The sequence below is a fragment of the Orcinus orca genome, chromosome 19 (assembly GCF_937001465.1).
Source record: "Orcinus orca chromosome 19, mOrcOrc1.1, whole genome shotgun sequence".
Lineage (NCBI taxonomy): Eukaryota > Metazoa > Chordata > Mammalia > Artiodactyla > Delphinidae > Orcinus > Orcinus orca.
Genome location: NC_064577.1, coordinates 39,323,762 through 39,347,002, shown reverse-complemented (window position 1 = coordinate 39,347,002; position 23,241 = coordinate 39,323,762). Strand labels below are relative to the sequence as shown.

Here is a 23,241-nt window from a genome sequence, read left to right as displayed (position 1 = left end):
CACTACCAAAATTTAAGTTTGATAATGAAGTTGTTAAAAATAATTTTATTGATATGTAATTCATGTATCATAAAATTCACCCGTTTAAAGTGTAAAATTTAGTGGGTTTAGCATATTCTCAGAGTTGTGCAACCATCAGCACTATCAAATTTTAGAATATTTCCATTATCCCCCAAGGAAAACCCATCCATTAGCATTCATTCCTCACTGCCCCTTTCTACCCAGTCCCTGGAAACCTGAACTATATTATCCATAGATTTGCTTATTCTAAACTTTTCATATAAATAAAATCATACAACATAAGGGTCTTTTGTGATTGGCTTCTTCCACTTAGCATAATATTTTCAAGATTCGTGCATGTTGTATTTATCAGTAAGTCATTCTATTTTATTGCTGAATAGCATTCCATTGTATAGTTGTACCACATTTTGTATATCTATCCATCAGTTGATGGATATTTCGGTTGCTTCCACTTTTTGGCTATGATGAATAGTGCTGCTGTGAACAATCTTGTACAAGTTTTTGTGTGGACATATTTTCATTTCTCTTAAGTATGTGTTGGTCATGTGGTAGCTCTATATTTAACATTTTGAGGAACTGTCAAACTGTTTTCCAGAGGGGCTGTGCCACTTTATAACCCCACTAGCAGTGTAGGAGATTTCCAATTTCTCCATATCTTCTCCGGCACTTACTGTGTCTTTTTCATTTTAGCCATCTGAGTAGGTGTGAAATGGTATACCACTGTGGTTTTGTGGATAACAAGTTTTAAGTATATCTACATAATCCTCTAGAGATCATATCTGGAGGCAAAGATTTGCCCTCTAGGTAAAATCTGAAGGAGCATAATTCGTTAAGAGTTGCTTAGGTCCAAAGCAAATGGAACAGCAGCATCCTAGTTCAGAGTTCTCTTTTCAGTACTGTTGCTCACAAACTTATCATTATTCCTTAAGTTGCTTTAACTTTTCAGACTACAATAGAACATACAGGCTCATCCCAGAATCTCTGCCACAGTGCATCACTGTGATGAATGCATGTGTATAGAAGCAGAAAACCAGTTGAAAGCTACAAAACATAAATTAGGTAGAATCATTTTTATTCACTTTGGAATTGTGTGTCAAGATAAAGAACAGAGTTAGAAATACATAGTATGAGAATACAGGGTTTACCAGCAACCTTAGCTCCCAAAGGGTCTGTTTAAAGTTACCTCGGCTCACAAAAGCAGACAGCTTCCCTAAACAGATGCAGAGTTTTCCAAGGTTAACTAGGTTGTGACAGCAGGGTGTAAGGAACCTATTCTCAACAAAAGCAGAGGTGGTGGGTATATAAGATTTAACAGGTGAAAAGGCTCGAATCATGCTCAGTTGTTGGAAGACTGGCCAAATGATGTCAATTCTCTTATTAGACAAAACAGTCCCAAAGAAAATGGTATCCCACAGTGTACAAAATATCACTGAACCTAAAATTTTCACCTCTCTGATACAGGTTATTAAAATACAACTACAATATGCTTTAGTTCTGAGATACATTCCTCTCTTCACACTTGCTTTTGCTTCTCAAAGAATAATCTCTTCAGAAGTGAACTGTGCTATTTAAGTCAACATTTATGAAGCTTTGGGATTCATAAATACTTTATGATTTTCCTAACCTGTTTCACATCTTTACAATAATCAATTTATGGTTTTCTAAGTATAAACATTCTATAAACACCCAAAATATACAGCACCTATGAAATATCTTCATTGGTATCTGATCTTAGGGATTTCACTTCTTAGAAAGGTCCTTTTCTTTTAGCCCTAGAATTATCTTTTCTCACCTTGCCTTTTTAATTTTGTTTTTACTTCTGCGCTGCCCCCCCCCAACACCTGCACTGAATATCAAAGTTGCACTGAAAAAGGAATACAGTTACATTTCATCAGATCTGCAGTGGCTTCCCAGAGGTTCAATTGGCTTTGGTGTGCTTACTGTCCTGATGTTACATGTGCCAAGCATACAGAGAATCAAATGCATCGAGAGGCAAAAAAATCTGACCAGTCAATAGTGAACCTTCAAGTGGAAAGTAGTCCAAACTTGAATGAAGTTTATGTGAAGTCCAAAAATGATCATTCCTTCTATCACCAAACAATTTCTCAGAAAATACTTCAATTCAGAAGTATTAGACAAAGTTTAGACAAAGTTAACTAAATCATGTAGTAGTTATAGATTCTATTCTGTACAATTCAGAATAGAGAAACCACTAATGGCTGCTATAGGCTTGATTTGTTTTAGTTCAGTCATTTATAAAGCTCAGGAAACCACTACTTTTACAGGTAAAACAGACCTTCGTATTTCTTTTTTTAAAAAATGTACTGAAGTACAGGGGTTTTCATACTGAAGCTACCTTAGCAAAAAGAAGAGGCAGGCTGAAAGCATTCTTTCCTCTGATGGAGATACTGATTCTTTGTACAAGTTAAAGGAATTTCTCAAAGCTGCTTTACAGTACCAGATTTTGATATTGGATTGGACTACCACAGATGGTTTTGAAATTGCAAGGAAGTTGTACCCAACACTAAGGAGGAATAAGAAGGCATCTTTTCAATGTGCTACTTCCCTAGTGTCATTGAGAACCTGTGGGAGCCTGTGTGGAAAAGAAGGAAAGGTACAGGCCTGGGTCACAAATTCAAATGTTTAGAGGGATTTGGTAGGTAATGTAATGAGTCTCACAGGCTTATGTAAGAGAAGAGATGAAGTGGAAACCATATCTAATTGGAGAATGAGAACATGCCTTTCTAAAGAGAAGGCAACTAATCAGCTTTACCCAACTGTTATGTTGATATGCAGGCCCAATGTTCTCAGATGTTTCAATTTTTCAAGATAAGCCAAAGCCTGAATGATATAATATCTCATTTTAAAAAGTTGGGAACCAACTGAAATTAAAGGAGAAAAAAACTGACACCACAAAGACCAGGCAAAATACAGCTGACCCTTGAATAACATGAGTGTGAATTGTGCAGATCCACTGATATGTGGATTTTTTTCAACAGTAAATACTATAGTACTATATGATCTGGGGTTGGCTGAATCCACAGATATGGAACCACAGATAGGGAGGAACCTCAGATATGGAGGGCCAACTATAAATCATACACAGATTTTCGACTGCCTGGAAGGGTTGGCACCACTAACCCCCGTGTGGTTCAAGGGTCAATTGTACATCTGTGGGACAATTTGTGATCTCTAGTTTATGTACTGGAGGCTAGTGAGGAGAGCCCCTTAGTGGCACAAATAAAAGAGAGTAAGACTGGAAGAATCCTGAGTGGGTAATAAGGCACCAAGAAAGCAAAAGCAAAACCAAAACACACCAGCATTAAAATAAGGCACCGACCACTGTGCTGCTACAAATTTACCTCTGGGAAAGAGAATATTCTTTGGAGTTTGAAATTTAAACCTTGCAAGACTAAAGAAATGGTTTCCATTGTTATATTCATTAGCAGATATGTTCTTTAAAAAGATATGCAAAATAAAGAGGCACGAAGGTAGAGACGGAAAAATGTTTAGTTTCGAAGTCAACTTTAACTTATAACTAAGCCAACAAAGGTAGAAGATGAATACTAATGTTTATTGAGCACTCAGGCATATCAGAACTAACATATATAAAAATGAATCATACATTGGGTTATCCCTTGAGGAATGGAAGGCTTACCCTTGAAGATTTCAAAATGTATGAAATTATCACTTTTAAAGAGGATTGAACTGCTAAAAAGAGCCAAAATGTCTAATTAGGTTTTTCATCTCTGAAAATCAAGCTGGGTCTTAATATCTGTGTATTAATGACTCTCTTCACAAAATATCTTAGAAAATTTGAGAAAAACGAGTGAATAGTGAGATGTACACAGCACCAAAGGGCAGGGGGATAAAAAATCACCACAAATAAGGGTGACCACATAGCTCCTTTTTGAGAGATTACTTGTGCTTAATAAAGATAAGGGCATGTTCAGGATCCTGCCTACACTAGTAAGTTTACCACTAACATATTATTTCTCTGGAAAATTTTAATGGTGAAAATTTGATGAAAGATGCAAACTAGGGATTACTAATATAGGGTTGAATGTACTTACCTATTATCTCAGATTCATAATAATCCTGTGTGCCTTCCTGGAAGACAAGACAGGGTGTCTTTATGATTTTAGAGCATAAATTTGGAAAATGGTAGGTCCATTTGTATGGTAAGTTCATGTCCGTCAAAGAGGAATGAAAAATAGGACCTACCTCCTCCTCTTAGGGATTACTTAGCTGTGTTGTACCAAGGTCAGTTAAAGTCTCCTTAGAAATTCTAAGGGCAGGGAAAAGTAACTATAAAAAATTCAGTACTGTGCATTTTTTTGTTTATATATTTATAGCATTCTGTTTCAAGATTCTACCACTTGCATTGAGAACAGTATAAAGAAAGATGAAAAGCCTACATTTTAACCAAATAGAGAACACTACCAAAAAACAAACAAAATAACAAACTTATACCACATCTGTTCTTTGTTTAAGAACAGCCCACCTAAGATGGGCTTTTGATCAAGGTGAACAAATAAACTTACATGCATTCATTAATCACACCAGCTAAAGACTTTTTTCCCAGACCAGGGATCACAGATATATTCTATATTAATGGATAAGGTAGTTCAATATAAGAAATCCTTAATTTTGTATTTTCATTTTGATGATAATCTAAAAAGGAGTAATAATAATAAATATTTGAGATCATTTAGATGAGAACACAGAAATGTTTACAACATAACTGGGGACTTAAAATGAAATTGACTGGTTTGTACCAAACAAAGGCCAAACAATACCACAATATCACATGTATTTGAAAGTTTTTCAGTAGTCTTAAGAGAACAGAGTTTCTCAACCTCAGCACTACTGATCAACATTTTGGGCCAGGTAATTCTTTGTTGCAAGGAGCTTTTCTGTGAATTGTAGGATGTTTAGCGGCACACTTAGTCTCTACCCACTAGGTGCCAGTAGCACCATCTCCCTAGTTGTGATAATCAAAAATGTCTCCAGACATTGCCAAGTGTCCCCTGGGGGACAAAATCTCCCCAGATGGAGAATCACTGCAAAAGAGAAAAGTGATGAGAGAACAGAGGCAACACAAGGTGCACAGGAGAATAAACATGTCAAATTCAAATGAATCAGTTGTAATAATTTCTCCTACTCTCAAACTGAGAGCAACATCACTAAAACATTACTATCCATCACATTAATGTTGTCAATGCGAATTTTATTAGTTCCGTATTTTTGCTCAGATTTAATTTGTAAATCTGTTTTGCTCTGATAGAATTTTTTCCCCTTAAAAAGCAAGTCTATACATGATTCAACTTTGAATCACACTTTTCCTGGTTCATTTTTTTCTAATTGAAAGGGAAGTCAAGAAACTTCTTTCAACTAAAAATGTAATCTTTCTAATTGTTCTTTTTTGGTGTCTAAAGTTTCCTCTGGAATCTTTTCATTTTTAAAAAAAATTTTATTTTATATTGGAGTATAGTTGATTTATAATGTGTTAGTTTCAGGTGTACAGCAAAGTGATTTAGTTATACATATATCAATTCTTTTAATTTATCATACACAATTCTTAACCGAAGAAATTCTCAAGAGCCCAAAATGGTAGATATGTATTTAGATGCTAAATATCTTTGTTAATTCCTCCAAACAAACAAAACAAAAACAAAACCCCAAATCTGAACTACACACACACCAAAAAGCTGGAAAAGTTACTGGATAAGCAATATTCACTGTTGCATTTGTCTTTCTTGACAGATGATTCTTTGAAGTAGTAAGGTAACTGCTAATATATCTTGTCCATATATATGCTCTCTAGATTTCTCTTCCTCAAATCAAGTAGAGCTGACAATATATTAAAACAATGTCCAAAGTTGTATAAAAAGTTGAAAAGCTGTCTTCAATATAACTCTATCAGTGGAAGAATCTTAAACTGGTTAGGTGTAGTTAAATGTGGAAAAAGTATAAGACCACAACCAGCTTACAAACTATTCCTGTGCCAGTAAAAGAAAACTTAGTCAAAGCTCGCCTTTTATGTGCACTAAAATCTTATGGTTGGTTGGAAGATGAAACAAAGGTTAAAAAAAAAAAAAGTTGGTTTGACAGGTCCAGCTTATGAGAGCATTCCAGTAATGCTCATAAATCTTACAAATTTAACAACTACAACCACTGTATCCCCAAAGACTTAGCAAGTTCTGCTAAAGTCACCTAAGATCAAATGGCTCAAAATTCTTTAATAAGTTAGAATTGTTCTAGAGATGTAAAGATTCATTTCCTCCTTCTAAAATCCCCCAAGGGAATTATTGCCGCCTTCTTTATGCCAGTACTAGTTAGGAATAAGTTCCTTTTCTAAATCAGTGAAAGAAAGAAAAGAAAGAAAGAAAGAAAAGAATAGAATAGAAAAGAAAAGAAAAAGACCATAAAGAAGGTGTAATTCATTTTTCAGCAAGCTCTTCAACATGCAGCATCAGAATTTTCTGTTGAAGTTAAAATAGCATCTAACTTGATTTTCCTCCTCAAAATTTATCTATCCTCCAAGGTATACCAAGTAACAAAATGACTTACTGATAGGAAATAACCAATACAGCATGAATTCTTAGATACAGAAGAGGAAATGACCACAGTCTGAGATAACTATTCAAAGTTTAACAAGTTCAGAAAGGGGGAGAAAGGGAAACAAAGCTCCCAGTGATCCTTAGTTGAAAAATACAAATTTAGAAACCACTCAAAGCCAAAAATTTTATGCACGATTTATGAAGCTCACAATTCTTCACTCTACATACAATCTTGGAAGGATGAGGTCAATGTCAGGACTCTGTCACTGGAGAAAACTCAAATCAGTCAGATGACCTCAGATAAAGACAGGCAGATACAAGAAACCATAGTCAACAAGTTTTTTGGGGTACACTCATAAAATGCAATAGTTATAACAAAGTATCTTTTTCTTTGTTAGAAATTAACTGTTCCTCACCTGCTTGTGTGCATGATCATAGGAGTTGATATGGTTGTCAAATTCCTGATGTTTCTGATATTGCTTATCACAGAGTTCACAGTAAAAGTTGGCTCTGAGGTCTTCCAACGCTTTGGCAATTGCCTTCTCTTTATCAACATAATCCTGTAAGAACCACAAAATAAAACAAAAAATGACTTGGTAGAGTTTTAAGTGAATGTTATAAAAAAGTAGTCTTCCCTGAAGAGGGAAAAAGGGCTTTTCATAACATTTAATGGTACCAGTTAAAGTCAGACAGAGCAGAAGTAGCAATATGGTGCGGTAATTAGCGTGTGGTTATACTAACGGTTGTCTTCAAACAAAGTTCAGAGTTTAATTTTACTTTCTCTTTTGGCAGTGTGGTGGACTAGATACTGTGGCATTCCCTACTCCTATCCCTGGCTAAAAACCCCTCAACTAACCAGATATATAAAACACAATTTTCACTGCACTGCAGGAACCACAGAGAGAAAAGTAAATCCCCAAGAAGGGCAATCAGAGAAGAAAAAACAAAACAAAATTTAAAAATCAGCTATGACCTGAAACTGAAATCAGAGCTGTGATGGGCAAGTGCTCTCCTTAGGACATGTGGGTGACACTCGTGCTTGAGGTTTAAGCAAGGTGGGGGAACTAAACTTGAGAAGCCTCACTAGTAAGGAAAAGAACCTGGAAGTAGGCTGGAAATCCCAGGATCTCTGGGTCTTGGCAGTGGGAATAAAATATATTCTCAGAAAGCATCCTCAATTTTGGTCCCAAATTTTTTCCTAGATTAGGATCAATAAAATATGAGTTACAATCAAAGATTACTATACACACAAAAGGAAATAAATCTATCACAAGCAAGAGTCACAAAAAATAAGCAATAGATTTAGTTCCCAAGAACTCAGATTTTGGAATAGTCTGTTACAGAATATAAAGTAACTATAAAATGTTTAAAATATAAAATGGAATTACAAAAATTAGCAAACATAAAACACTAAAAAATCAAAACCAAAAAAATAGGCAGACTGCAGAAAGAACCAAATGAGATTTTTACAACTGAAAAACCTAATTGTAAAAAATAAACAAAAAAATTCACCAACTATCTAGGGGATGGGTTAAAAGACAGTCAAGATACAGCTCAAAAAAATGTAGCAGGGTGGTGAAAACGTTCTGCTATTAGATTGTAACAATGGTTGCATGACCTTGTGGAATATACTAAAAACCACTGAACTGTACACTTTAAAAGGGTGAGTTTTATAGTAAGTGAATTATATTTCTATTGATATAATGGCTGAGAATTTTTCAGAACTGATGAAAGACATGACTCCGGAGGTACAGGAAGCACAGGTATACCACACAGGCTAAATAAAAATAAGCACCTAGAAACACTCACTGAGTCCCATAACTATGGGAGCAAAGACAATGAAATCATACTACTACCCAGAAAAAAATTAAGGATCACTCACAATCAGATTGACAGAAGATTCAAAAGCAACATCAAAAGATGGAAGATAGTATGCTTTGGTGTGTGAAAGAAAACATTTTCATTTGTATACCAAATGAAAATATTTTTCAGAAATGATGAAATAAAGGTACTTCCAGATAAAAAGAGAATTTACCACCTACAGATTCATTAAAAAGGAACTTCCTAAAGCAGTATTTCTGAAATCATAGATTGTGACCCACTAGTGGGTCATGACATTGATTTCGTAGATTGTAACAGGCAGAAAAAAAGAGTAGAAAAATACAGAGGATATTTCACATAATAAAGGTAAATACTGTCTTCTAAAACTTTTGTTTCAGTTGTGTTTGTGTGGTTGTAATACTAAAAATATTCTTACTGAGGACTTGAAAGTCACTGTTTTAAGGAAGGAAAATGATGCCAGACAAAAGGTCTGAAATACTAAAAGTAAGTGGTAAGAAATGAAATTAATAAATATACAGATTAATAATCACAACAGTAACAACACCACCTAGCTTGCAGGATGGAAAAGAGTTAAAAAAAAATGCTAGCAGACACAGCCACAGATAATAGGAAAGGGTGTTTGAAATTAAAGCGTTCTAGAGTCCTTCTACTGATTGAGATGGAGTTAACTTTAGACTTTGTTAAATTAAGCATAATTTGTATTAGAATTCCAAGGGTTGTTATCAGAAAAATAGGAGTAGCAAAGGGGGAAAGATTAAGATAACTTCAATTTTATAAAGGTAAGACAGACAACAAAAAACAGGAAAATAGAAAGTAAAAAGATGTAAGAAACAGATTTAAGTAATCACAAGAAATGTAAAGTATTAAAATAAAATACTGTCAGAAAAACAAATCCAACTACATGCTGATTATAAGAGATATCCCTAAAACATGAGGACTTAGAAAGTTGAAAGTTAAAGGACAGAAAACGATATGCCAGGCAAGTTACTAACCACAAGAAGCTGGAGTAACTATTAACGTTCAACTTTTTAGACTTTATAGCAAAAAGCATTACTTGAGACTGTGGCCAGCTATGGGGTTAAACACTACAAGATTATTCTCCAAATAAGATGCACTGCTAATTTTGAAAAGCCAACACAGATATGTTGGTCATCTATTAGTCTTAATGAGGTTTTGGCTCAAAACTGTGGGACTGATCCAAAGAAGTGGTCCAATTTGCCTCAGCAGTTCCACTTAAAAACTAGACATCTCAAAGCAAGTTGAGAATATTCATTTGCTATAAAGCAGCACAGAAGAATGAGAAGGGGAAAGGAATGATAAATGATTCCTTGCTAGCCTTCTACAGCAGGGTAGATAAGTAGCTCCTTCTAGTTAACAGACCTAAAGATAAATCTCATTTCAAAGGCTCTACAATCTGCCTTTCTTTTATTCAGTTTAGTATCTTTTGGATACACTTTCAAAGCATCTCTATCATCTAACATCTCTCCACTATTTCTCACATGAGCTATTTAATCAGTATGCAAGAGAAGGCTGATGTATTTTGTGGAATGCCAGTATTGAACTCATTTGGATAAATTAGTTAAAATTGAAAAGTGAATATATAACACATTATGATTTTTTTCCCTATTCGATCCTTCTCAATAGTTTTCTCTCAGCATCCTGGGCAATTTTATGTTGTCTGGCTATTAAGCTCCGCAATGGGAGAGGCCACAACAGTGAGAGGCCCGCGTACCGCAAAAACAGAAAACAAAAAAACCACATACAATCCAATTAAATATTGATTATAAGAGATTCTTTATTGCATCTCAAGTCTTTCAAAGGGAATCACATTCTTTCTTTCTTAAATACTTTCTTTGAAATTTCTTTTAGAAGAGTCTTCTGGTGGCAAATTTTATCCAAAAATTTATCTATTTTTAATCTCTACTCCTTTTTTTTTTTTTGCGGTATGCGGGCCTCTCACCATTGTGGCCTCTCCCGTTGCAGAGCACAGGCTCCGGACGCGCAGGCTGAGCGGCCATGGCTCACGGGCCCAGCCGCTCTGTGGCATGTGGGATCTTCCCGGACCAGGGCACGAACCCGTGTCCCCTGCATCGGCAGGTGGACTCTCAACCACTGCGCAACCAGGGAAGCCCTAATCTCTACTCTTAAAGATATTTTTGCTGGGTGTGCAATTCTAGGTTGATGGTTGTTTGCTCTGAGCACATTCAACATTCCATTAGATTATAACAGAATTGACACTGTATTCTGACTTCCATGTTACTACAACAGTTCTTCAAAGATTGTGTATTTTTTATGGTATTGTACAGTTTTACCAGGACGTGTCTACATGTAGACTTCTTTTTTATCTTGCTCGAGATTCATTAGGCTTCCTGAATTTGTGAGTTGTGTCTTTCATCAAATTCTGGGATCTCCTCTTTGAACACTGCCTCTGCCCTATTCTTTTTCTTTCTTTCGTTCTGGAACTCTGTCTAGACACATTAGAGCTTCTCATTCTTTATCATCTAACTCTTCACGTATTTTCCATTTCTCTCTCTTTCTTTCTTGCCCTCCCTCTCTCCATTTTTTCCTGCATCCTGATACTTCTTCAGATGTGTTACAATTTAATATTCAACTCTGTGCAAAATGCTATTAAATCCTCCCATTGAGTTTTTATATGGTCTCTTGCCCTTTACTCATGATCTCAATCCCTTTTTATTCTTAAACATATTAAATATGCTTGTTTTACACACTGTAATCTGAGCTGACAACTCCAATATCTTAAGTCTTAAGGGGTCTGACTCTACTCTTCTTTTTTCTCCATTAACTCTAGCCCATAGTGTCTAGTTTCTCAGTTGGATTTGTGATATGACTATGATCTTCTGTTTTGGGGAGCTTTATCTAGGATTTCTTTTCTTTTTTTTTTTTTGGCTGCGTGGCCTAGTTCCCCAACCAGGGTGTGAACCCAGGCCACGGCAGTGAAAGCGCTGAGTCCTAACCACTGGACCAACCAGGGAAATCCCTAGCTAGGAGTTTTTTGAAGCCTAACTTGTTCTAAAGAAGTTTGAATTTTCTTCTTCCCAAGGGCCTGAGACCACTTTACCATATATTTCATTTACTCTTAAAATGTCATAATTTTATGTCCCACTAAAAAAATAAAAGAAAAAACTTCTCAGCCATCATCTCTTGGAATCTATCCCATTTCTCTCTCCTGTTGGGACTTTAGTAATATTGTATTAAGCTGTCTGGATATTACCCCATTGATCTTGGATAGTCTGTTCTGTTTTTTTACTTTTTCTTTCAACTTCAGTTTGGATAATTTATATTGACTTGTCTTCAAATTTACTGATTCTATCTTCTGCTGTGTCTAGTCTGCTGATAAGCTCATGGAGAGAATTCTTCATCTCTGATACTGTGTTTTTCCTTTCTCCCTGGGTGATTTAATCCATTTCCGTGACTTCATCAATATGCTAGACATCCCCAGTCCAATTATTTCTTGCTGAGACCAACAAAAGAATGCAGAAATAAAGAGGAAAAGAAGTGGGGAAAAGGGAGGTGGAAAAAATAGAAAGGACAAAATGAGATGGCAGATTTAAATCCAAATATACTGGAAATGACACTACCTATATTTAGATTAAATACTCCAATTAAGAGAGACTGGGGTGGGGGGAAAGATATTGGAAGACTAGATAAAACACCTACAAATAATCCAACTAAATGTTGATTATAAAAGCTAAAAGAGGGGCTTCCCTGGTGGCGCAGTGGTGAGAGTCCGCCTGCCGATGCAGGGGACATGGGTTCGTGCCCCAGTCCGGGAAGATCCCACATGCCGCGGAGCGGCTGGGCCCGTGAGCCATGGCCGCTGAGCCTGCGCATCCGGAGCCTGTGCTCCGCAACGGGAGACGCCACAAGGGTGAGAGGCCCGCGTAACACACACACAAAAAAAAAAAGGCTAAAAGAAAAAGCGTGGAAAAAGACATCAGAAAATACACTAACCAAAATAAAGCTATCAAAATTGATATCAGACAAAAGAAACTTTAAGGCAAAAATATCACTTTATAATAACAGGCTCAATCTATTAACAATTATAAAGTTGTATGCAGCTTCAAAATATATAAGCAAAAATGCCAAAGCTATAAGAAGAAACGGAAAAATCTACCATCAGTGGGAGATTAACATTCCTCTCTCAGTAACTGATAGTTCAAGCAAGCAAAAAAATTTAGTAAGAGTATAGCTGATTCAAGGAATACAATTAACAGTCTCAAAACAAATAGGATATGTGTAAAACTGCAGCCAACAACTAGAGGATACATATTCTTTTCAAGTAAACACAGAGCATTTAAGAAAACGGACCACTTTAACACATTTCAAACAACTGGTATTATTCTCTGTATTACAATTAAATTAGAAGTCAGTAATACAATAATCAGGGGAAAAAACAGGCACATATTTGAAAATTAAGAAATACTTTTAAATAACTTAGTAAAGAAGAAATCATAATCAAGTAGAAAATATTTCAAACTGAGAGATAAAAATGACACACCTCAACTCCTAAGATGTAGCTGAAATGGTAACACTGAAGTGAAATGGGAGGGGAGGGGGAAAGGGAGGTAGAGGGTGGAAGCAAGGAAAAGGAAGGAAGGGAAGGAGGGAGGCAAGGACGGTGTAAAAACTGGAAAAGATGATGCTGAAATGTCACTATCTGCAGACAGTATGTACAAAATCCAACAAACTCTTCAGATAATAAACTCTTACCAAACACTAGTAATGGAAGCTTGCTGGATACATAAAAAACAAACTAACAGAAAACAACAATACCAGGATTTCTGGTATGAATGTGGCAACACAGGAAAACAACTTTCTTTTTCTCTTGAATACCACACAAAAGCAAAATAGTGATATGATCTGGAAAATGAGAAAAGGCATAAGAGAAGTATGTGAGGAGAAATGAAGCAGAAGCCATTCAAGGCCAAGTGAGCAGTGAAAAAAGGCCAGCAGTAGCAGATTTTCAGAAAATGACAGCAAAAACATACTTCAAGTATGATAAACGGCTCACTTGAAGTGATACACCTACATCTCTTGCACTCATCAAGAATTTCTGAGATCTAGAAAAAGCAGAGGGAAGAACTTGGATTGGAGCAATGGGAGACATCCCTTCAAACATACAAATATCCAAATCCCTTCAAATATACAGGCCAAAAACCCAAAACCAAAACCAAAAACCCCCACCACATGCCTTGATCTACATGTTGAAGGGGCACATTTTGTGCCAATGAAAACAGTCCCAAAACAGTGGTCATAATCAACACTGCAGTAAAGTTATTGAATCTTAAAGGTAAAGAAAGACTCCTCTGAGCAGCTAGGTAAAACCATCAAAGGGAGAAATTAGCCCAGCCTTCAATTTCTTCAGGATTATATTCAATTCCTTCAGGATTATATTCAATTCCAGAAGCCAGTGGTACAACACTACAAGATATCTAAGGAAAGAAAGTATTAACCAAGGATTTTGTAATGTACATATATTTATATATGTGATTGAATTATTTTTATAGGTTCATATAACATACGAGATTATATAATCTCATATTATAAATATATATATAAAATATAATCTCATATATTATATATATTTTATATATATATAAATAATTCAGGAAATATTGTTTGTACAACCCCCTTTAAAGAAGTTACTAGGAAATAAACAGCAGAAGTGATGAGGAAAAACTCAACAGAAGGACTGGAAGGCTGCTTTGAATACATTTACATGTAGAATTGAGGTTAAAAGAAGTGGGGCTACTAGGGTATCAGATTACAATGTACATGTTACACGCCCTCACAAGAAAGAAATGATATAACTAATATAAGATGGGGAGGGTGGTAGAGATAAGTAAATGGGAATTAGAATTTGCCTTTCGTTACAACTATAATAGACGTAAAAAAGAACTCCATTTAAAACTGAAAATTATGTAAGTATTATACAACCATATTTAATTGTATGCTACATACACACTAAGTTTACTGATATTAGGTGGTAGACGAAATGAAAGGGAGGAAGAGAGGAAACAAGGAAACTTTCTCCTGCTTACAGTATGAAAATGATGGATACTCTCTAAAAGAAATAAAGAACGAAAGGTAATTTTATTAAGTTATAAAGGTAATTAAAACAAAAATATAATCCAACCTATATCCACCTATCTATATCTATCCATCTATCTATAGCTTTATCTACCTTACACTCAGAGGAGAAAAACAGAGCACAGAGTCAGCGACTTAAAAAGATAAATATGAACTAAACATATCTGTCACATAAAATATAAAATATTAACTAAAAAAAATTTTTCATACTGTAACACAAAGCAAAACCCAACTCTATGATGATCATAAGAGGCACATTCAAAACACGGTGATTCAGAAAGACTCAAAAGGATGGAGACATACTAAGCAATACATATACAAAAAATGAAAGCAGGAGTCAGGGTTTTTCAATCAAGGTAGAATTTACATTAAAAGCTTTAAACAAGATAAAGGTACATAATGTCAATGAGGTCAACTCATGGTATCTAAAAATCTTAATATCTAACTATCATAATCTAGCAGCAACATCCATAAAACAGAAATTAGAGGAGATTCAAGGGAAACACATGAACATACTAAAGCAAGGAGGCTCAAATCATCTCATTACATGACAGGTCAAAGAGATAAAAAATAAACAAGGATACAGAACACCTTAAGGATACTTTAACACAGTTATGTGCCTGAAAATAGGGCATACATCTTTTATAAAAGTACTCATAGAACACTCACCTCAAAAGACCCTACTAGGCTACAGAGGAAACCATAATAAATCCCCCAAAGAAGAAATAATATGAGCAACATATATGAACACAGTACAATGAAACTGGGAATTAACATTTTTAAAAAGGCCTTTCTACAAATCTGAAACTAGAATATCTAGGGAAAAAATGATAACGACAACATTATATATCAATATACACAGGCTACAGGTGAAGCAGTGTTTAGGAAAAACACACAGGTTTAACTACTTTAAAGCAATCAAATAATAACAAATAAAAGCCATACCCTGGATAAACTCTCATACGTGTATACCAGGAAATATATGAATCCATTTATATAAAAGTCAAAAACAGTTAAATTAAACAATACACATTTAGGGATATGAAACACATGGTAAAACCATCTTAAAAAGGAAGAGAAAATAAAAGAGTTGATAACACTTTCTAATTCATTCCATGAGACCAGTATTACCCTGATACAAAGACATCACAAGAAAACTACAGACTAACATCTCTTATAAATATAGATGCAAAAATCCTGAACAAAATGCTAGCAAACCAAATCCAGCAGCATACTAAAAAGATTATACACCATGACCATGACCAAGTAGGATCTATCCCAGGAATGCAAAGGTGGTTCAACATATGAAAATGAAATCTATATAATATACCACATTAATGGGGGTGGGGGGAACCTCATGTTATTTTTTTCATAGATGCAAATATAGCATTTGACAAAATGTATCACCCTTTCATAAGAAAAACACTCAACAAACTACAAATAGAAGGGAACTTCCTCAATCTGATAAGGGCATCTATGAAAACCCCCCAGCTAACATCATACTTAAAAGTTAAAGACCCCCCTTTTCACGAAGATGGCGCCGAAAGCGAAGAAGGAAGTCCCTGCCCCTCCCAAAGCCGAAGCCAAAGCAAAGGCTTTGAAGGCCAAGAAAGCAGTGCTGAAAGGCGTACACAGCCACAAAAAAAAGAAGATCCGGACGTCACCCACCTTCCGACGGCCCAAAACACTGCGGCTCAGGAGGCAGCCCAAATATCCTCGGAAGAGCGCCCCTAGGAGAAACAAGCTTGACCACTATGCCATCATCAAGTTCCCCCTCATCACCGAGTCAGCCATGAAGAAAATAGAAGACAACAACACACTGGTGTTCACTGTGGATGTCAAGGCTAACAAGCACCAAATTAAACAGGCTGTGAAGAAGCTCTATGACATTGACGTGGCTAAGGTCAACACCCTGATCAGGCCTGATGGAGAGAAGAAGGCATATGTTCGACTGGCTCCTGACTATGACGCTTTGGATGTTGCCAACAAAATTGGGATCATCTAAACTGAGTCCAGCTGACTAATTCAAAATATAAAAGTTTTCACTTAAAAAAAAAAAAAAAAGTTAAGACTGAAAGCTTGCCCATTAAAATCGGAACAAAGATGTCTCTTCCCCTCTACGACAGAGCTATCTGCTCTTGTCATTTCTACTCAACATTATATTGGAAGTTCTCAGCAGGGCGATTAGACATGTTAAAAAAAAAAAAAAAAAGGCATCCAGATGGGAAAGCAGACGGGAGAAAGAAGAAGTAAAGCTATCTTTTTTCACAGATGATATGGTATTATATGTAATAAACCCTAAAGAATTCACCAAAAAAACCTACTAGAGCTGCTAAATGAGTTTAGCAAAGTTGTAGGATACAAGATCAATATAAAAATATCACAGTAGCATAAAAAATGAGAATTCTTAGGATTAAATTTAACAAAAGAAACAGAGCTTAAAAAAAACATTATTGAAAGAAATAAAGAAGACGTAAATAAATGAAAAAACATCCTATGTTCATGGACTGGAAGACTTAACATTGTTAAGATGGCAATACTCCCCAAACTGATCTACTGATTCAACATAATCTTTATCAGAATCCCAGCTGACTTCTTTGTAGAAATTGACAAGCTGATTCTAAAATTCACATAGGATTACAAGGGACCAAGAACAGCCAAAACAATCCTGAAAATGAATAAAGTAGAAGGGCTCACACTTCTCAATTGCAAAACTTGTTACAAAGCAACAGTAATCAAGAGAGTGTTACTGCAAAGACATAAAGATCAATGGAATATACCAATAATTGAGAGGAAAAACCCCATATATTTATGGTCAACTGATTTTCGAATGGCCAAGACCATTCAATGGGGATAAAACAGTCTTTTCAACAAATAGTGCTGGGACAACTGGGTAGGCACATGCAAAAGACTGAATTTGGACCCCCTACCAAACATGACATATAAAATTTTTAAAAATAAATTTATTTATTTATGGCTGTGTTGGGTCTTCGTTGCTGTGCGTGGGCTTTCTCTAGTTGCGGTGAGCGGGGGCTACTCTTCGTTGTGGTACGCGGGCTTCTCATTGCCGTGGCTTCTCTTGTTGCAGAGCACAGGCTCTAGGCGCGCAGGCTTCAGTAGTTGTGGCACACGGGCTTAGCTGCTCCGCCACATGTGGAATCTTCCCAGACCAGGGCTCGAACCCGTGTCCCTTGCATTGGCAGGCAGATTCTTAACCACTCCGCCAACAGGGAAGCCCACATGACATATAAAAATTAATTCAAAATATATCAAAGACCTAAATGTTAAGAGCTAAAACTATAAAACTCTTAGAAGGAAGCATAGGTGTAACTTTTCATGGCCTTGGATTAGGCAATGGGTTCTTAAATATGACATCAAAAACACCGGCAACAAAAGAAACAAAGATAAAATGGACTTCATCAAATTTTAAAACTCTGAGCACCAAAGGGCATTATCAAGTGAAATGACAACAAAAAGTGGAAGAAAATATTTGCAAGTCATACACCTGACAAGGGACTCATTCCAGAATTCATATAGAATTCTTATAACTCAACAATAAAAGGACAGCCCAATTTAAAAAATGGGCAAAAGATCTGAAGACATTTCTCCAAAGAACATAGTTAAAAAGGCCAATAAGGGGCTTCCCTGGTGGCGCAGTGGTTGGGAGTCCGCCTGCCGATGCAGGGGACATGGGTTCGTGCCCTGGTCCAGGAAGATCCCACATGCCGCGGAGCGGCTAGGCCCGTGAGCCATGGCTGATGAGCCTGCGCGTCCGGAGGCTGTGCTCTACAATGGGAGAGGCCACAACAGTGAGAGGCCCGTGTACCGCAAAAAAAAAAAAAAAAGGCCAATAAGCACATGAAAAGATGCTCAACCAAAACCACAAGAAGGTACTACTACTTCACACCTACTAGGATGGCTATAATAGAAAAGACAGAAAACAATAAGTGTTGATGAGAATGTAGAGAAATTGTAACTCTCATATAGTACGAGTGAGAAAACAAAATGGTGCAACCATTTGTGGAAAAGAGTCTGGCGGTTCCTTAAAAGTTAAACACTGAGTTACCATATAACTAGCAATGCCATTCCTAGGTATATACAAAAGAGAATTGAAAAATATATTCACACAAAAACTTGTACAAGACATTCAAAGCAGCATTATTCATAACAGCCAAAAAGTGGAAACAACTCGTATGTCCATTAACTGATGAATAATTAAACAAACTAGTATATTCATACAATGCAATATTATTCAGCCCTAAAAAGGAGTAAAGTACTGATACATGCTATTTATATGGATGAACTTTGAAAACGTTATGCTAAGTAAAAGAAGTCAGATACAAAAGGCCACATATTGAATGATTTAATTTATATGAAATGTCCAGAATAGGCAAATGTATAGAGACAGAAAGTGGTTGCTGGGGGAGGGAGAAGAGGGGGAATGAGGAATGACTGCTAAAGGGTACAAGGTTTCTTCTTGGGGTGATGTAAATGTTCTGGAATTAGTGGTGACAGTTGTACAACATTGTGAATATGCTAAGTCACTAAACTCTGTATTATATAATGGTTAAAACGGTGAATTTTATCTCAACAACAGCAAAAACCTACCTGAAAAATTGCAAGTGAATGATAAACACAAAATCCAGGACAGTGCTTACCTCTGAAGGAGGAAGAAATGGGACGGGATCATAAAGTTATGGATAATGTTCTTCTTAAACTGAGCAGAAGACACACAAGTGTCTGTAGTTACTCTTCATATCTTACACATATTTTTAAAATATCTTATCAATATTTAACAAGATACTAAGGGTATCAAAACGGGACTGCAGTTTTTGTTTTTGTTTTCAGTTAAAAGCATGGGTAAAGCTATTTGCTTTAAAACTATGTACAACTTTCATAAAAATGAAAATTAAAAAAAAAAAGAATAGAAGGCAGTGAGTGTAGAGACTATCCTTTCAGAATTTTGGTTCTTAAGACAAGTAAAAAGAAAAGATGGCAGTTACAGAGAGTAAGAGTCAACAGAGTTAGGGTTTTTTTTTGTAATTTTAGTGGTTCTTTTCCCCCAAGAATGTGTGAGCATGTTTATTGGTGACAGGAAATGAATGAGTGCAAAGTGAGTTTGCCAAGATAGGAAAAAAGATGTAAGGTCCTTGATAATACAGAGAGGATTAGGATCCAGAATTCAGATGTAGTTAGGAATTTTCATTTGACAGATTATGAAACAAGGGAGAAATATTAAGGATGGGAAGAGATAGACCCAAGTTTGATGGCAGATATTACAGGTAGAAGAAGGCACTCCCATTTGATAGTTCACATTTTCTTTAAGTTTTCTACTAGGAGTAAGGGAAGATGGAGGAAGGACAAGGGTAGCTGAGGGAAGATGAGGGCTTAAAGATCAATGTTTGAGAATGACAGCTGAAGAGACTAAGAGGGAGTTGATGCGTAAAAGGATTCCTTGGCAGTTCTGGTAGTCCAGTGAGTTGGCACCAGTCCCACACTGCACTACAGTAAAGACGCAGAAATGAAGAATGCAAATATTTCTGAGTGGGGATAGGTTCTTGGTGAGTAGGTATGACAAAAAAAGGATTAGGAAGAAAAGAAGTTGGAATCAAAGTGTTGAGAGAAGTAAAAAGTCAATTTGTGGTGCTCAAGAAGTATAAATTAAGGAGGGGCTAAGTTACTAAAGTCAAGGTTCCGAGGTCATGTGAAGGTGAAGAACAAATATGAAATAAAGGAGTGACATCAAGAAGGGGAGAGGGTTTCGCAAGCTGTATAATTCAAAGTTGACAAGATTTCTGAATAAACAGTCTGAGCAATAAAATGGGAGTAAGTAATTCTTGTTGTACCTACCACAGAGTTCAAAAGTGAAATAATTTCTTGGTCGGAGGAGAAAGGGCCTCAAAATATAATGTGTAATCTAATGAGGTTGTGAATTACTCGGCTACTTCATGTATTTATTATTTACTTGCTAGTGTAACTTTTACTTGAAAAACAATAAAAATGTATTCTCTAAAATGTTTATATTTCTGATAGTATATCAAATAGACCTGGTTTTCCCCATCATTTCCAAGAATTTATTTGTTCAACTCTTATTTATTGAGTACTTATGTGCCGGGCACTATACTGGATGCAGTATATATATTGCCAGACAAATAGACAGTTTCTCTCCTCAAGGCCCTTTCTTTCCAGTACCACAGTCAGCCTATAAATAAGGTTACAAGCAAAAATTTATAATTATAAATTATATATGAGAGTGTTGCAAGAGAATAAAGTAGAGGATTTATTTAAATTGGGTGGTTAGGAAAGATTTCTTTTGAAGTAATATTTAAGCTAAGACCTAAAGGATAAAAGCCAACCACGTGAAAAATTTCTAAACAGTGGCATGATGATGCTATGCTTAAGGACAGTGGTTAGACAGAAAAAGACAGCCCAGGTCCTAACCTGAAGAACTCCAACATCTAAAGTTTAGGCAGCTCTTTTTTGTGGCACCTCAGAGGCAATCAGCCACTTCAGGATAAAGCGGAACATCTCTTTCCCAGCTACTGGCTGCCAGAAACTCATTGAAGTGAACAATGAACGAAAACTTCATACCTTTTATGAGAAGCGTATGGCCACAGAAGTTGCTGCTGACGCTCTGGGTGAAGAATGGAAGGGTTATGTGGTCCGAATCAGTGGTGGGAACGACAGACAAGGTTTCCCCATGAAGCAGGGTGTCTTGACCCATGGCCGAGTCCGCCTGCTACTGAGTAAGGGGCATTCCTGCTACAGACCAAGGAGGACTGGAGAAAGAAAGCATAAATCTGTACGGGGTTGCATTGTGAATGCAAATCTGAGTGTTCTCAATTTGGTCATCGTAAAAAAAGGGAAGAAGGATATTCCTGACTCACTGATACTACTGTGCCTTGTCGCCAAAAGAGCTAGCAGAATCCACAAACTTTTCAATCTCTCTAAAGATGATGTCCGACAGAGTGAAGTAAGTCAGAAAGAGAAAAGCAAATACTGTACGCTAATACATGTATATGGAATCTAAAAAACAAAAAAAAAATGGTCATGAAGAACCTAAGGGCAAGACGGGAATAAAGACGCAGACTTACTAGGGAATGGACTTGAGGATACGGGGATGGGGAAGGGTAAGTTGGGACAAAGTGAGAGAGTGGCATGGACATATATACACTACCAAGCGTATAACAGATAGCTGCTGGGAAGCAGCCGCATAGCACAGGGTGATTAGCTCGGTGCTTTGTGACCACCTAGAGGGGTGGGATAAGGAGGGTGGGAGGGAGGGAGACGCAAGAGGGAAGCGATATGGGGATATATGTATATGTATAACTGATTCACTTTGTTATAAAGCAGAAACTAACACACCATTGTAAAGCAATTACACTCCGATAAAGATGTTAAAAAAAATAAAAAATAAAGATGATGTCCGCCAGTATGTTGTGAGAAAACCCCTAAACAAAGGTAAGAAACCTAGGACCAAAGCACCCAAGATTCACCATCTTGTTACTCCATGTGTTCTGCAACACAAACGTCAGCGTATTGCTCTGAAGAAACAGCGTACTAAGAAAAATAAGGAAGAGGCTGCAGAATATGCTAAACTTCTGGCAACAATAAAGAAGGCCAAAGGAAAACGCCAGGAACAGATTGTCAATAGACGGAGGCTGTCTTCTCTGAGAGCTTCTACTTCTAAGTCTGAGTCCAATAAAAAATGAGATGTTCTAAGCATAACAAATAAATAAGAAGAGACAAAAAAAAGTTCAGGCAGAAGAGGAGTCAACAAAGGAATCTATACAGAAGCAGCAAGAGAGATAAGGAGGAGGAATCTATAAAATCTTCAAAAGCAAGAGAAAAGAAATTGTTTTAAAGAGAAAAGAGTGGTCAATTGTATTGAATGATGCAAAGAAGCAGGACGTGGAAGAAAATAAGAACTTTAAAAGGTCTACTGGATTTAGCAAATAAAGGTATTTTGCAGCCTTGAATAAACTGGTTCAGTGCAAAGTGCTAAAGCCAGTCTAAATGGGTTGAAGAGTGCATAAAGAAAGGGGTAGGGGGGCTTCCCTGGTGGCGCAGTGGTTGGGAGTCCGCCTGCCGAGGCAGGGGACGTGGGTTCGTGTCCCGGTCCGGGAAGATCCCACATGCCGCGGAGCGGCTGGGCCCGTGAGCCATGGCCGCTGAGCCTGCGCGTCCAGAGCCTGTGTTCCGCAACGGGAGAGGCCACAGCAGTGAGAGGCCCGCGTACCACAAAAAAAAAAAAAGAAAAAAAAAAGTTTAAAAAAAAAAAAAAAAAAAAGAAAGGGGTAGGGAAAAGAGAACAGGGAAAGAAAAAAAGGAAGAGAAGGAAGAGAGAGATTTCCCCAAATTATAACTCTGGATAAAATAAAACACACAGGGCTTCCCTGGTGGTGCAGTGGTTGAGAGTCCGCCTGCCGATGCAGGGGACACGGGTTCGGGACACGGGTTCGTGCCCTGGTCCGGGAAGATCCCACATGCCGCGGAGCGGCTGGGGCCGTGAGCCATGGCCGCTGAGCCTGCGCGTCCGGAGCCTGTGCTCCGCAACGGGAGAGGCCACAACAGTGAGAGGCCTGCGTATCGCAAAAAAAAAAAAAAAGAAAGAAAAATTAACATATAGCTGAGCTCAACATGACAGGGCAATCCCTAGGCACCTAAAGATGAGGCCTCAGGACCTTGATGGTAGAAGGCCTAC

At 36.9% G+C, this 23,241-nt stretch overlaps 2 protein-coding genes across 10 annotated transcripts in view; one reads left to right on the top strand and one right to left on the bottom strand.

Annotated features, from left to right (window-relative positions):
- Window positions 1–23,241, bottom strand: part of GPATCH8 (G-patch domain containing 8) — a 99,042-nt gene that overhangs the window by 15,143 nt on the left and 60,658 nt on the right. For 7 of the 9 annotated variants that reach the window (XM_033416948.2, XM_033416946.2, XM_033416953.1 and 4 more), the window contains 2 exons: window positions 13,436–13,507; window positions 7,001–7,144 (listed from right to left, as the gene is read on the bottom strand). In XM_033416948.2, the coding sequence (XP_033272839.1) occupies window positions 7,001–7,144; window positions 13,436–13,507 (216 nt within the window). The remainder of the gene's footprint in view (window positions 1–7,000; window positions 7,145–13,435; window positions 13,508–23,241) is intronic. The other 2 variants (XM_004285976.3, XM_033416947.2) reach the window with 1 other exon arrangement.
- LOC101275827 (60S ribosomal protein L23a-like) lies at window positions 16,051–16,547 on the top strand. Its single transcript, XM_033416955.2, has one exon. It carries the CDS (start codon window positions 16,072–16,074, stop codon window positions 16,540–16,542), a length of 471 nt encoding a protein of 156 aa, XP_033272846.1. The 5' UTR covers window positions 16,051–16,071; the 3' UTR covers window positions 16,543–16,547.

Excerpts from the sequence above, each read along its gene's own strand:
- LOC101275827 (XM_033416955.2), top strand. The coding sequence starts at position 16,072 with ATGGCGCCGAAAGCGAAGAAGGAAGTCCCTGCCCCTCCCAAAGCCGAA.